This window comes from Leptidea sinapis, chromosome 42 (assembly GCF_905404315.1).
Source record: "Leptidea sinapis chromosome 42, ilLepSina1.1, whole genome shotgun sequence".
NCBI lineage: Eukaryota > Metazoa > Arthropoda > Insecta > Lepidoptera > Pieridae > Leptidea > Leptidea sinapis.
Window position 1 is genome coordinate 2,170,633 of NC_066306.1, and position 15,891 is coordinate 2,186,523.

At 35.4% G+C, this 15,891-nt stretch overlaps 1 protein-coding gene across 3 annotated transcripts in view; it reads right to left on the minus strand.

The window, feature by feature from the left end:
• Positions 1-1,196: 1,196 nt before the first annotated feature.
• The window catches only part of LOC126976734 (uncharacterized), a 132,816-nt gene continuing 118,121 nt past the window's right edge, over positions 1,197-15,891 (minus strand). Inside the window, exons 6-9 of one of the 3 annotated variants that reach the window (XM_050825286.1) lie at positions 15,339-15,444; positions 14,244-14,582; positions 10,874-11,105; positions 1,197-7,237 (exon numbers count right to left, since the gene is read on the minus strand). In XM_050825286.1, the coding sequence (XP_050681243.1) occupies positions 7,039-7,237; positions 10,874-11,105; positions 14,244-14,582; positions 15,339-15,444 (876 nt within the window). In that variant the 3' untranslated portion in view covers positions 1,197-7,038. Of the gene's footprint in view, positions 7,238-10,873; positions 11,106-13,017; positions 13,225-14,243; positions 14,583-15,338; positions 15,445-15,891 lie in introns of those variants that run through there. The other 2 variants (XR_007731966.1, XM_050825287.1) reach the window with 2 other exon arrangements.

Below are 15,891 nucleotides of genomic sequence, written 5' to 3' on the forward strand. Positions count from 1 at the left end.
GCTGCCCATAAAATATTTAAATCGGGGAACTACCCACGTCATCAACTGTGCGTTGCACGGGGTCAAATGGTTTGAGCTGATACTGGGGTGCACCAAACCAGAGATGACAGCAATACTCCTTATGTGCGGGCCTAAGCTTTGCAGAGTACTAGTATGTGCTCCGGCTTAATGTATTGCCTCAATACTCCCATAGTAGGCACTCTCTAGTGCTGCCATTTGGTGTTGCTATTGTTATGCAGAAGAATGCCGTTCCAGTAATTTCCGCAAACGAAGTTAATTTAATTACGCTTTGCGCCATACACAACCGAAGGCTTTCGCTATATACAGGCTAACTGCTGGGCCTTCTCACTTATAGACAAGTGTCATCTTCCTTGAGTGCGCAACTACGCCCTTTGAATATGAGTGCAGAAAAACACGCATTAGCATCCGGGCAACTCGACTTCTTCAGATCCAAAGAAAACGGAGCTCGTTGGACAATTTGCTGTTCGTACTGCTTCATATTTACCAGTGTGAGGCACCACAACGGCGCCTATTTCTGGCCTGAAGCAGTAAAGTGGAAGCATTACCCTGTTTCGGTCCGAAGGGCGCCGTAGCTAGTGAAATTACTGAGCAAATGAGACTTAACATCTTATATCTCAAGGTGACGAGCGCAGTTATAGTGACGCTCAGTATTTTTGGGTTTTATAATTATCCTGAGCGGCACTGTAATGGGCAGGGCGTATCAATTACCATCAGCTGAAGCTCAAAATTATCAGTTTGATTCTTGCCCACAAGCATGAAACTCATAATTTTCAACTCGATTATGTGACATTGTTCAGTCGAGAGATTTCCTGTCTCCGTCAGGACTAACAAGGCTGGCTGCACTATCACAAAGTGGTGGTGGAGTTCTCTAGTACCCACAAGCATGGAGCCTGGTGTAATGGTGTTGCCTCGTTTGTCCTCGGACATGCGCGGTATTACCCCCATTATTTGTAAACATTTTGCATATTCTTTGTTTATGCTCAGGTATAACTTTGACAATTTTATTTGTAAGGCCCTTTGTTTCTATCTTACCGTTGTCACTACACAATTACATGACAGAGCGAAGTAATTTTAAACTCGAAATAACTTTACACTTAACGTTTATTAATAAGACAGAAGTTTATAAAAATTATCGTTGCATCACATTAGAACACATTTGAAATCAAACCACAATATAAAAACAGGTACGTTTTATTGAAAAAAATATTTACACAGCAAAACAAATAAATAATCTTATATTGTATATTAGTCTATAAAAACATTAATTTCATTGAAATAAAATACTATACAAAACTACAAATAATCAAAATATTTACAAAGTACCATCCCGTTTGGTACGGCAATATATACCTACCATTGTTACGAACAATATAACATTTATCATTACGTCGCTATTTGTATTCGAATCTATATTTAGGACATTCAAATGGAATAACTACGTCTGAAATACGAAACATTTCACAGAGTAGATAATAATCAGAGAATTGATACAATCCCTCCAATGTCGTAACACCGAATAACTTTAAAAATAATATTAAATATGTGTTATTGGAGTTTACTCCTTAAGAATCGATTTTCATATAAGGCGTAGGGTATGAGAAATATATGGAGAGTAAAACCTACTCATCAAATGGGATAGTAACGTTTTTGGTGCGCATCATTTCTCGCGCACCTTTCACTTTTCAGTTGTGTGTGTGTTTATATATAGTTGTGTGTAGTATAATATACATTATAGGATGTGCCAAAATGTAACTTCCTTTATGGACATTTTAAAATTGGAATTTTGAGTTCCGCTTTTAACAGATAGAATTATATTTATAAATTTTTATAACAGGAGTTTTGTTCGGCCAAATATTGAAATACCAGCTTTTTTTAATTAATACGCTTTTATTAGCTTCTGTTGTATGTCTGTTTGTAACGGACTCCATTGGACTTGATTTTGTTTAGTACCTGTTCAAAGACAATCGTTCTTGAGGAGTAAACTCCAGTCGTGCGTCGGAGCTGACACACACACTTTTTTTAATTATTTTGGATTTTTCGAGATTCCTTTTATAACTTTTAAGTATAATTGGTGTGTAATTATAAATAGCATTCATAATAGGATATCAACAAACATGTACTATAATATATTGCTGATTAATGATGCGTCGGGACAGAATGTTTTCTTTAATAGAATTTTATCCAGTTTTCGCCTTGTATGAACCATTGTCTCTGATTATTATGTACGCGTTCACTACAATTAGGCCTTTACATAGCATTACACAGACTCAGTATGGAGTCAATGGATAAATTATATACAGAGTTACCTGTTCACAACAACGTTTTCAATAAGTTATATTTGCTTATAGCTCAAAATTTTTCACAATTATTTCTTGATATTTGCTTTCATCCAAACTTGAATTCGGTACAATTTTAATATTTCGTTGCACCAACAGATAACCCTTTAAGACATGTATAAATATATACGATGATTAACATATAGATCACATCAATTTCATACAAACGGTTTTACTCCGAGGCGAGAAAATGGATGCCAGTACTTGACAACCCTAACAGTATCTGTTAATGTGTTGTTCTAAAAAATATCTTTATTGGGTGAACAGTATTTCGACCACAAGCGATTAGTGAAAGTGTCAAGACAAAACAAGGGCTTCTCTTAAGATTTCATCGGTTTTGTTTTGAGGAGTCAATGGCTTCGGTATCATATAGCCACGACACACGACATTTTTTATGATAATAAGGGACGAGACGAGCAGGACGCGCAACTGATGGTAATTCATACGCCCTGTCCATTACCATGCAGTGCCGCACAAGATTCTAGAAAAAATCAAAAATTCTGAGTGGCACTACAATTGCACTCCTCGCCTTAAGACAGGATGTTGTCTCATTTGCCCAGTAATTTCACTAGCTACGGCGCTACTATATCGTTTAATATTATTAGATCCGAAGTACCTGACTATAAAATTATAAGTATTGCTTTATTTATGTGCTGACCGTACACGTACACAAACGAAAAACGTCTCGAGAGTAATTTAACTGTAAGGATTGTCAACCGTACTCCAAAATAGAGTATTGTACTCTATATCATGTAGGCGTACTGTATAATATATAACACTAATAAAGAATGCTAAAATACTGTTTGTAACAATGATTACTATTTTAGTGCCAGGCATTCTGCAATCTTTTATCATAACCAAAACAGTCGACTATTTACTGTTAATATGTTAACAAAAATGATACTCTTCTTTGGAAATCTCTCTTTATTTACCTACTTTGAAATCAGATATACTCTATTTCTTCTAATAAAAGTTGGCAACCGGCGGCTCGGTGGTGAGTCAACGGCTCAACCTATTGCATCACCAGGGGCGGATCTTGAATATGTGGGGCCCTGTGCTAATACTGCTTAGGGGCCCTACCTAATTACTCAACCAATTGCCATTTTGTCGCAGGTATATATAATATATTATGTTAAGTACAGGAAGAAAATAGGAAAATCAAATATTTTATTTATTTATTAAAACATTATTTATTGCAAAATAAATAGACAGGTTATGAATGGTTATGTTAAATAAATTAGTCTATTGCTTTCAGTTCGGTTGGGGGCCCTCTGTATCCACGGGGCCCTGGGATGCAGCCCAAAAAGCCTTAAGTAGATCCGCCCCTGTGCATCACCGACGATTATAAGACAGAATAACATTGAATAAAACCTTCATAGACTCGACCTCGAAGTAAAATCTGATACGAATACGGATTTACCTAACTATTAGAGACATAAGAGCGCCCACAATCCTCTAATACACGACCTCTAACAAATGTACCTAACGTTTACGAGATATTATTTAATATCTAATTTTAAAATAATATTTATTTAATCTCCCATGTACCGAAATTGTAACTTATTAATAAGCACTCATAGTGATCGAAAAAAAAACACTTCATTATAAATTATAAGGTACCCACCTGTGATGATACGAACTAAATCTCCATTAAAATCATATACAATAGGGAATTATCACAATTATTAAATTATTATAAGATCATTTTGTTCAAATATCTATCATTTACCTACTCAAGCTAACTACATTATCATAGGCCTATATATATATATAATTATATGTAAAACATCTATATCGGATTATAAAAACATTTAAAATAAATCATTTTCACTTGCAAGATACGTGTATTGTGATATAAAACGACTACGCTATTATACGTTATATAAAATTAATGTCTGTAATAAAACGTTTTTCTACGTCGATAATAATAGCGAACTAAGGCTTAACTTATCTTAAAACAATATTAACAGAAGTATGAATTGTTACAACAAAACGTACCCTACAATACCACCGAATAGATAGTCCGAATAGCCAACAATGCTTAATTGAAATGAAACGTATAAGTTTAAATTATTATGCCGACCGTACGAGAGTGGCCACATGCTCCGGTGGGGTTGTAGCGCACACTCAAAATAAATACTGTACTTATAATATGTAATTGTTTCAAGGTCAACAGGCCACTATTATTGTCAATTGCCTCATAATTATTATAAGATATCTACACGTTTTCGCTTCAATATTTTGACTAGAAACCATAGCATATACTTTCTAACAAAACGTAAATAATGTACATATAAATAGTTTCTTCAATATTCTTTTTTTTTTTAATTTACAATATTTAAATTGTACAATCTTCGATCGCAACGATACGGCCGCTACGGATATCGAGAACTTAAATTTATTTTTATACGCGAACATTTAAAAAAACATTGATAGTCCTCTTGAAAACCAAACGGACTGAAACAGCTCTGTCTCTATGGAAGAGACAGTAATATTTGTTTCATACATTGATAATGTAAAACTATCACGAATATGATATGGAATAATATCAGCCTAAAGGCGACTCATATAATATATACACCAATTATTTATTTATTGTAAACTCTATATTAAAACATTTTATGAAATTTTCTAATAGTTAATGTCAATTGGATCTTACCTCTTTAGATATAAAAGCTATTCTAACACTGAAGACTATGGTTTTAGGACAAACCACAAAATGGACAATTTTCCTGAACGATGAAGTAGGTATGAAATAGATATTTATTCCTGTTACCATCACGAATAAATATATATTTGTGGAGCTCCTTGAATTATTATTATATTATCTATATTAACTAGCTGTCAAAATCTATAAGCCTTTACAAATTAATTTACTAAAGTACGAGGAAAAATTTCGAAGTCATTAGGAACCACCGAAAATGTCGATCAAACACGCCTACACAAAGACAACAATGGTTATGTATATTATACAGACATCTACTCGTATAATATAACATATAAATCTATACACTACCTAATCGTCCGCTAACTTAGTGTCCGAGTGTCAAGAACCGACTTACGACCGTTCCCAATATTCAGTCCATCTCTTATTTGAGATAAAAGTCGTAACTATCGTTGACTTTTCTGTCCCAATAAACTTATCGACGGCACGGACTAGTAAAAAAGAAGGACTCCGCGCCGTGATATTAGCAAGTGAAGCACCTTTATTCTAGTGTGTGCGAGGTTACGGAGTATACCAGGTACACAATTTTTTCTCCCTTAGATAATAATATATTCACAAATACTTTTATATTATTGTTTTTACACATTTTCACAACGCACAACGGCATTTTTAAAATATTTTATTGCGACGCAAACTGATCTGTCACAGACGATGGCAAATCTCATAATGGCGGCCGATCGGCTTGTATTAGTGTAAGTGTATGCGTGGGGCTATTATATATTTACGTTTACCGTTTGTTTGCCTCACTGTTATAGAAGGTGACACGAAGTCCTTATTTTTCTACTCGTCCGTGATCGACGGTAACTCACCTTATCCGTGCACGCTGTCTGTCAATGGGACGACATATAGCTTACCAGCGATATAAAGTTTGTATGGAAATTGCAATTCACTCGTCCGAATATAAGGCGGTAAGAATGACATATCGGGTATATTGAGACAGCTTACTAAGATTACTGACAGTAGAAGGTAGTAATTTATCTCTATCAGTAGATAGTATATTGGGAACGGCCGTTACTTTCATATTTGATTGGCTGGGCTTACACTCACTATGTGATTATTTATTTGTTTATAATAAATTAATACACAAATGAACCTTATAAAAATCAATTTTAGAAAATAACTGATGCGTGTTAAGGGAAAGCTTCTGTATCTGCCCAAACCTTATAAATTCGTTTTATTTAATTGCAAATGTAAAATTAACAACAGCCGAGGTATAACTTTCTAGTCTGATAAGATTATATTTATTAACCGACTTCAAAAACGGAGGAGGTTCTCAATTCTACAATATAAGGTAATGTTATACCATATCTTTATAAATACACATGATTTGTACAGCTATACTGTTTTCAAACGCAAGCTATTCACCTGATGTTGATTTTAAAACAGTGGCAATGTGTTCCTGACCACTTCTTCTCGTTAAAGCTCAACCTTTTCCGAAGGGTAAATGGTAAAAAGACAACTCTTGGCATTCATAAGTGTCTTTTCCTTGACCTAACTGAATAAAATGATTGTGATAATTTGATTTGATTTAATCAAAAGTAGACATTGGCAATGCAAGAAAAGACATGGGCGGTAAAGACATGCGTTTGAAAAAGGTTTAACTTACGGTAAGGGACTACGATCCAGTACAAACAATAGCTACTATTTGTTTTTATACAAATTAGATTTGTAACCAAAATTTATCAACGATTCGAAACTCGGATCTGCGTCTCGGACGGAATCCGGGTTCCGTCCGAGCGCTCTTACCAATGGGCCAACCGTTCGTTCCGCATGTATCGTAAATTTTGTGATATCAAATTTAATATTTTTTAAAAGTTTAATTGACGTTGGCTTAGAAAAGTAGGGGGTAACAGCTAGAGTTTTTTTAAACAAGGCATATGTCGTGGGCGAACACGGAAGCCTTTCCTTGCTGCAGCTGTTACCACGTTATATTGTCACGGTTGCTTGAGCCAGCTGTCATCGCGCGTTCCTCACCCGCGCCGCGTCAACTTTGGACAGTTTCTTGAACTTCTTTAACTTATTCTTCCTCTTGGGCGTCTCGTTGATTGGCTCGTCCAAACACTCCTCTGAACTCTTCTCAACGTCACTCTTTTTGTCCAAATCGGCCATGGCTTCCTGAATCGCGTTCTCGAGAAGCGTATTCAACTTTCTGCTCCTATTGAATTGAATACGAATTAGATGAAATACGCTCGCATTTTTAAATTGAGAACACTGACCTGTATTATTTATACAAATACCACTGGAGAGGCTGTTCCATATATTTTAGAGCAATTTTTAATGCCTATTTGAAGCGCCACTCGCGACCCTCCAGAGAACTCATTTTGACGTATAATACAAATGGCTTCGAAGGAACGTACAGTACTATGGAGTATTTTTGCATTTCGAATTAATTTCGTTCATTTTCCGTGTTATTTATGTTTCAAAAATCAACGTTATAAAGTACATTTTTTTTATAAATAGTTTCCCTCCATCTATTGATGTTTGCTGAGGTAGTCATCACTAGTTTTAGTACCACAGACTCTCACTGCATGGCCAATAGCGCCAAAATGGCAAATATCAAACAGGCACAAAATCACTTTGGCAGCCGCCAGTCCAGTGGTATATAGTAGAGGTCAGTGATAATAACAGTACCAAAGATAATAGAATTAATTAATTGTGTAAGCTTAGATCATTTATACGTCTTTGAAGACTGTGACAGCTGTGTTTTGCACAGCTAAAAATGACAGAAGAAGAACTTACAAAATGACATACAAATCGCTAGTGTATTGCAGCAATGGGTTATATCTAGACGTATAAATTATCTTACGGCCGATCCCAATATTTAGTCTATCTCCTACTTGAGATAAAAATTGTAAGTATCGTTGACTTTTCTGTCCCAATAAACTTATCGGCGGTAACTCACCTTATCCGTACACGCTGTCTGTCAATGGGACGACGTATAGCTAACCAGCGATAGAAGTTTGTATGGAAATTGCAATTCATGCATCCCAATATAAGGCGATAAGAATGACTTATCGGGTATATTGGGACAGCTTCAGATTATTGACAGCTAATTACTGACAGTAGAAAGAAGTAATTTATCTCTATCTGTAGATAGTATATTGGGAACGGCCGTAAGTGTATAAGAATCAAAAGCTTTCAATTTACAATAAGACATAAAGTCACCACTATCTTATTGGCAATAGTTAATAACCAAAGTTGTTTGTAAATGAAAATGGATGTACAAAATTGTTGAAACTTGAAAAACGTAAAAGGAATGTACATATTATATTGTATAACCTTTCATTTGAATATGTCTCACGTCCTTGACAATATAAATATGCATTTCTATGATCTGTGGTAGAACCAATAGACATAAATTTCACTAGTACAATAAAAATATTCGCATACTATATATGAATTATTTGTTAAACACAATATAGTCCACTTTAGGTTGGGTTAATATCACATAATGTTATATTTTCTGTTGGTGAAATGATGCTGTGACTGCAACATAGTTGACGAAATCGAATATAGATCAAAAAATTCACATTTATTAGATATTATATAGGCACAATTATATTAGCCACACTTTTTCCTTTTCGAAATGGAAATCAGTTCAACCTAAGTAATATTACATTTTACTCATGAAACAGATAACAATCTTGTTACGGTTAATATACAAATAAAAAAAATAGCGGGTTGCACTCCGGGAGTGCCGGCAGAAGTGAAAACTTGAACATTAACGTTGTGCATTTTTGAATATTTCGGAATGGTTAGTTATTTTGCACGAATTGCTTTATTTATCAGTATAAAAGTACAATGTGCTTAAACACAATTTTCATTAATTGCACTGTCGTACACAAAAATGACAATTTATATTACATAAAAAAATTAACAGAACTATTACAATTATCTATTAAGTGTATGTATCAGAAAAATCAACTTTCCATAATTTCAACGACTGTCTTATGAATTTTCGATCAGGTCACGTGTCCTGACGCGAGTTTAACATTTTATACCCATCCCAAGAAAAGTGCTCAACGCCCCTAAAGAAGTTTTCACTTCAATCGGCGTTGTCGGCATCAACACAAATCAAAAAACTGTGCAACATCGATTAACTTAACGATTTTTTTAATACAACTGAGCCACCTAGAGATATATGTCTTAGGCGGAGATCTGAGACCAGACTAAGACTTGGCTGAGATCTATAGAGAGCAGACTTAGACTTTGCTCAGATTTATCTGGAGAGTTAGTTAGAAGTCCGTATTTACAAACATGGCTGGCTTCGAGTGCGAGCTAAGCTTAAGGTTATGTCCACCATAACGACAACTTAGGAAAAACACGGACTATAATCCAAACAAGAAGGAGATAAGAATTATTGCGTCATTGTTACCTGTCCGCCGTGTACCGCTTAATCTTTCTATTGGGCTACCTTTAAATTAAGCTCAGCATAATCTCAGCTGTCAAATGACTATAAATACCAAATCAAACATCGTGCTAAGCTTGACCTCAGCAGAATTTGACTTGAGTAAAGTCTGAGCAAAGTCTAAGTTCGCTCTATAGATTTTTATTTACTCATATTTTTAGTACGGTAATGTCCAAATGTGACGTCGATAATACGTTAACGGAACAGATTGGTATCTTTTAATAATTCCAAACAAATTGTGCTTCTCATCGACCGGAATATTGCAGTCACAGTTCAGCGCATATGCCAAGACGCAGTCCACGTAGTGCCAAACTGAATATAATCGCATTTATAAAACCTCGGTCAAAATTATACTACAAATTTAGTTGATTTTAGTTGAACTGCAAATAGCTACGGACGGCTTCTAAAACTACTCGCATTTAAAAATAACTAATTACTGTTTACCGCCGAGTTGAATGCAGTCGGTCCTGTGGCAAAGAGCAGAAGCATCTCCCACGCCTTGACTTGCGCGCCTACAGTGTAGTACTGTGCTGTAGTCGTCACTCGTAGCTTACCGTGTTATGGCGTTAAATTTAGTAGTTGTAAACCCGTGTTATTTTTTTGATTTCAATAATGGTTGATCCGAATCCATAAGATTACGTTCCAAAAAAAAAAAGAAACACATCGCCAAGCACGAGAAATGGCGAAAAATCTTTTAGACGCGTGTGTTGAAGAAAGATACAACAAAAATTTGTAATTTAATTATTAGTGTTGTTAAAAATAATTACTAAAATATTTTTCTCATCCTTCTTAGTGTAAAATAGTAAACTTGATAATCATTGTATAAATCTATCGATATACATGATTATGGACATCGATAATAATTATCCAGTGGAAGGCTCCGTTGCACAGGATGCCAGCTATATTATGGGTACCACAACAACGCCTATTTCTGCCGTGAAGTAGTAATGCGTAAGCAGTATTGTGATTCGGTCTGAAGGGCGCCGGCCGTAGCTAGTGAAATTACTGGGAACATGAGACATAACATCTTATGTCTCAAAGTGACGAGCGCAATTGTAGTACCACAAAGAATTTTTGGGTTTTTCATATGGGCGTATCAATTACCATCAGCTTAACGTCCTGCTCGTCTCGTCCCTTACTGTCCATAAAATAAATTATAATTAGGTCAAAGCGCAGGACTATCTCATTCCTGGACTTTGCATTCAACTCGCGCGGCATCTGTAGATTACGTTATAATTTTTTGAATATTACTCAGTACTTGTATTACAATTTATTCCGAGGTTAATCGCAGAACGATTCAGACGAATTAGTACGTCTGTGGCGTGTGGGATGCGTGTTCGCGTACGGCCGTCACGTCCGTCACGTCCGCGCTACACAACTCACTTCCTGTGCTTGGTCCGCGCCGCGTGGTGCGCCTCCAGGCCCTCGCTCAAGGTCAGGAGCTTCGCATCGTCGACGGCGCTGGGGGCCCTATCGCCTCCGAACCATCTCACATTCCACTTGCCGCCCTCACACCGGCCAATCAACTTGCCGGGCCACGACACGTAGCCCTTCACCGGGCCCCATACTACATCGCCCGCTTGGAATTTGGACTGCTCAGATTGTACGTTGTCATCTGACACACCCAACATAGTGTAAGAGAGCGTTCATCTTAATTATCCATCACCGTTACCACACCGAATATCATGACTAGAGTGGTGTTACAACTTTGTATGTACTTTCAAATGATGGTGCATAAGCATCAGGTTCATGGAGTATATAAATAAAACTTAGATCATTTATGCGTCTAGATGGACTGTGACAGATATGAAAAAGTCGAAAAAAAATTAAGATTAACTGTCTACACTGTCTGCACTAACACAAAGTCACAAAAAATCGCGAGTGTAAGACGTATCTTGTCACGCACACTAAAGTAATAAGCCTGGCCTGTTTTCATCAGTTGTCCGGCAGCAATTGGCTCTTTCTAGACGCATAAATTATCTAACAAATAAAATATTACTATTAACTTGATGTGAAACATTTTCATGGAACGAAACGGCGTGACATTTAAAATTGAAATCAAAATTTATACTCGACCATAGATTGTCTCTATGGTTTCAAGTGTAAATTGACCATCTTGGTTTCCTTCACATTTTACTTACTAACCCAATAGAAATTGAAATAAAAACAAGTGAATCAATCGAAGTTTTTACTTCAAGTTATTTACTCATTTATCTCTATATTTAAATAAAAAAAGCATTCAATGTAGGTGTTTCACATCTGCGAAAAGTCCGATCACGCATCAAATATTTTTCAAGTCAAAGTAGTTGTAAAACCCCTTAGTCATTGGCAGTGACATGTGTGCGACATAGACTTAATAAGCTAAGAAGGAGCGTTAACATTAACTGGAAGCTTACAAGGATAATGCTCGATACAATTTTGCAATTAATTAGAGTGTTGACTGGGGGAAAACAAATGAAAATATTTCAAATGTAACAATTTCAAACATGATATTGGAATATATTAAATTAGTTTAATCACACCCATTTAACAAACAGACAGCCAAAATATATATTAATTATGACAAAATTAAACAACTTTAGGTGAGTTATTGCTGCAATTAAATGAAACAGTACAGCATTGATTATAACTTACATAAAATTTGAACAAAGACAAAATGTAATAAAAAAGTATGTGTGAACTTATGTATGCACGCAAGAAGTTATACTTCTTTGGTTAGGCCAAATAAAAAATCAAAGGCCGAAGCAAAAATCATTAAAATTATTTATTCCTCGTGCTATTCTACGTTTTTAGAAATAACAATTTAAAAATCTTGGAAAGATGGCATTGACAATTAATTATTAAATAATGAATACGACTGTATGGGCTTGAACCCTTTGTCTGTCCTAATAATGGACGAAGCAACCAAAAAAAAATAACGAATGACGCAAACGTCAGAAAATTTAAGGAACCAACTTCAACCGCGACGCGCGCGCATTTTAAAATTTCACTCTCATCATTTTTTTATAACGCACCTAAAGAAGTATAACTTTAATAACTAACTAAGTAAGCCCCTAATAGGAAAAGTGGTCGACACATTGAAGATAATTCCATTTCTTTAGTTTTAACCTAGAACGTGTTAAAGCAGATATATTAACAAATCTTAACACGAACTCTTCGTAATTTTAAATTAAAACTTCTTTAAGACATTAGAAATATAAATGACGATTAATTGGAACTGTTGATCATATGATAATGTAAGTGATCATTATGGATAGAAACTTCTTAGAAATAAAATATTTAAACAAGAATTACGAGATAACGATAACGATACTATGATTTTTATCTGAACTAAAAGGTTTCTGTTTCAATTATAAGAAGTTTAATCATAGATTGAAAATATTATTAACGTTTACATGAAATTAATGCGAAATAAAATACTGTTAATAAATAGAAATCTGTCATATAACTGTCAAGGCACTATTTAGAGTTGTTATTTGTTTTCCCCCGCAATAAAACATTACAAATTATGAACCGTGCTTACTTACAATGAACACAATGGATGAATGGCTTAACAGTGATGCGTTAGTAATGGTATCCCAATTTGCGAGCCAATTCTGTTACTTGTTATGGTGCAATGGAAAACACTAACGCCATCGTGTCGTCAACATGGTTTCCACTACACCAAACATACAGCTGTATCTTGTATTAACCCAACCAAAAGAAAACCAACGATAAACCGCATTATGAGGAAGCTGAAATATGTGAATACGCATCAATATGCATTCTCAGAAGGAGATTGAGATAGACAGTGTGCAGTTAGCCGGTGCTGCTGTTAAAAGATATAACATATTAAATTGTATACTTGTATCAAATAGAAAAAAAATCTCATAAATATAGGCTTCACTGACTAACATGCGTTCTGTCTATCTTATCTTTAGGTCTGAGTACACAGTATAATATATTCTGTAACGTAGTCGTCACAAATATCAAACCAATACAAGACACAACAATATATAATTTTGAATTTTGTTAGCTGTGACTTATGCTTAGAGCTTGATCATGTGCGGAACGGAGTTGCAGTACTCTATTATCCACAGTTGCAATATAATGTAAATATTATTAGGAGATTATGACTGGCAGGGATCACTCACCATCATCCTCTTTGTCCTCCAAATCCATAAAAAAGTAACAAAAGACAAACTAGTTTTTAAACAGGAATTATTGGACATCGCTGATATAATTCTGGTGGAGATTTTTGCATACTAGCCAAAAGACGCTTTGAAAAAGGGGTAGAAAAATTACTATAAGTCAATTCCCAAATACAACCCGCGAGGCGCGGGTTCGAATCTCGCATCGTCCTTAAAATTTGGTACAAATTACATTTGTATACTTATCCCAGAAGCGAAGGTTGACACTTAAAGAACATAAAAAATTAAATAATTTATCTGTATGATTAAATAACGATAGCTTATTGTTTTTCAGCGCTTTAAATGAGATAAATACATGTAGAAAAAAAATAACTTTATTACAATTCGCTCGCTCTCTCCGTTTCGCTCACAACCAAGCAACAGCTTCAAGCGTGATCGTTCCAATCATTAGTACAAATTATTTGCGTATTTTCCAAAGATTATTTATATTATGCCAGATAGAGAATCGATAATCATGTGTATAGTACAGTAGTTAATTAGCGATGGGTAGTGCTTATGATCCGGTTGAAGGAAAGCCAAAGATATTCCCCTAGACGCCCGAAGCAAATAATGAAACTACTTACCGTGGCCAGAACCTAAATGTCTATCAAATACTTTGTGCATCGTTTCCGAACTAGTTCCTTGGTAATTTCTCGAGTTCTTATCCATACTGTCGAAGCCTTGGTCCTTCGAGCCGTGTATCATGTAATTTGATCTCATGATTTTCTCATTCCTGTATGGAATCTCGAAGTCACTTTTACGCTTGAAAGTCTGTCTATCGTACATGCTAGATGCCATCGGCATCAGATGCTGGTTAGACATTGGGGACGTGGCCATGTTAGAGTTGTATTGAATTTCGGTCGATTCGACCGGATTGTGTGCGCGATTTTGTCGCATCAATTGTATGTTTGACAGCATGTTATCTGAAAATATAATTGTTTTATGTATATTGATGTTTTTTCACGCAAATATAACACAAAAGATTCTAGAGTACTGCAACCAAAATTAGTTGCAAATAAGTATAGGTTGAAAATATATTGCAACGGAAACGAACAAAAAGTCTATAATACAATATCGGACAAATAAAAAAATCAATAAGCCTTTAGGTATTTGTAAACCAATTGGGTAAGAAACACTTTTGATATATGAACATATATTAATGCAAGTATCATAATCAAGCTCAAACCACTCAAATTTTAATATAATGCCTGCATAATCTAAGTTCTATTTAACCGGTAACTCTAACTACGACCGGTAGTGTCTTATTTGTGTTATAGTATGAAGATCTAACAGCAGCTGGAAATGACGCTGTATGCACAGTATTAATGCGATAGTATAGGCACAGTATATATATCAGCTGAAGCAGTATGGAAACTACGTATAAACGTTGGATATAAGGCACGCACACATAAGCAGGTGTCATGCATGTCTCAACGCGGCACGCGCATGGCTCGCGCGACTGATAGCACTGCAGCGTTCGCTTATCGACCTTGTTGAGGACTGCGTCTGTGTGCGTGCGTCGTTTTGAACGATCGTATGTAGTTTCCATACTGCATTACCGTATTTATATACTGTGGTATATGTATCTATTGGGTAAAAATAATTATGTTAAGATGAACCTAAATCAAAGCTCGAAGGCCAGGGTCTAACATAAATTACGAATTATACTAGATACTTACTATGTGTGTCCGTATCAGAACTAAGATCGTTGCGCGGAGTCGGCCAAGAGCGCTCTTGGGAGTCCGCCATATCCTGTTCGCTACTGGACACACATTGGACCATACCCTGAAACATGTAAGTTCAAAGATTAAAGCCTTATAACGATACTCTTTAGTAGTAAGTAAGTATAGCCTTACGCTTTCACTTTCTTTAAGGAAAGGTGGATGATGAAGGAACCAGCAGCGTACTGTAACAGCCGTTTTAACATTAATCCGCCCATGAAGTTTGGTTAAAACTAACAATGTATTACAAATCTACATCATATTTATCTAATCTACAGTCACATTTAACATTTTTGTACCAGTATAGGGTACTCAGATAATCTAGAACAAAGAGAGATTTTAGGTACTTTCTGTCCTTGTTTCTACACAAGAAGTGTTCTCAAGAGAATGATCGTGATAATCATATTGTGGAACACTAAGAAAAGAAGGAAATATTTTTTTATCACAACCAAATAAAACATTAATTAAGTATAAAATTATATTTTTTTTATGAATGTTAAGAATTTCGAAA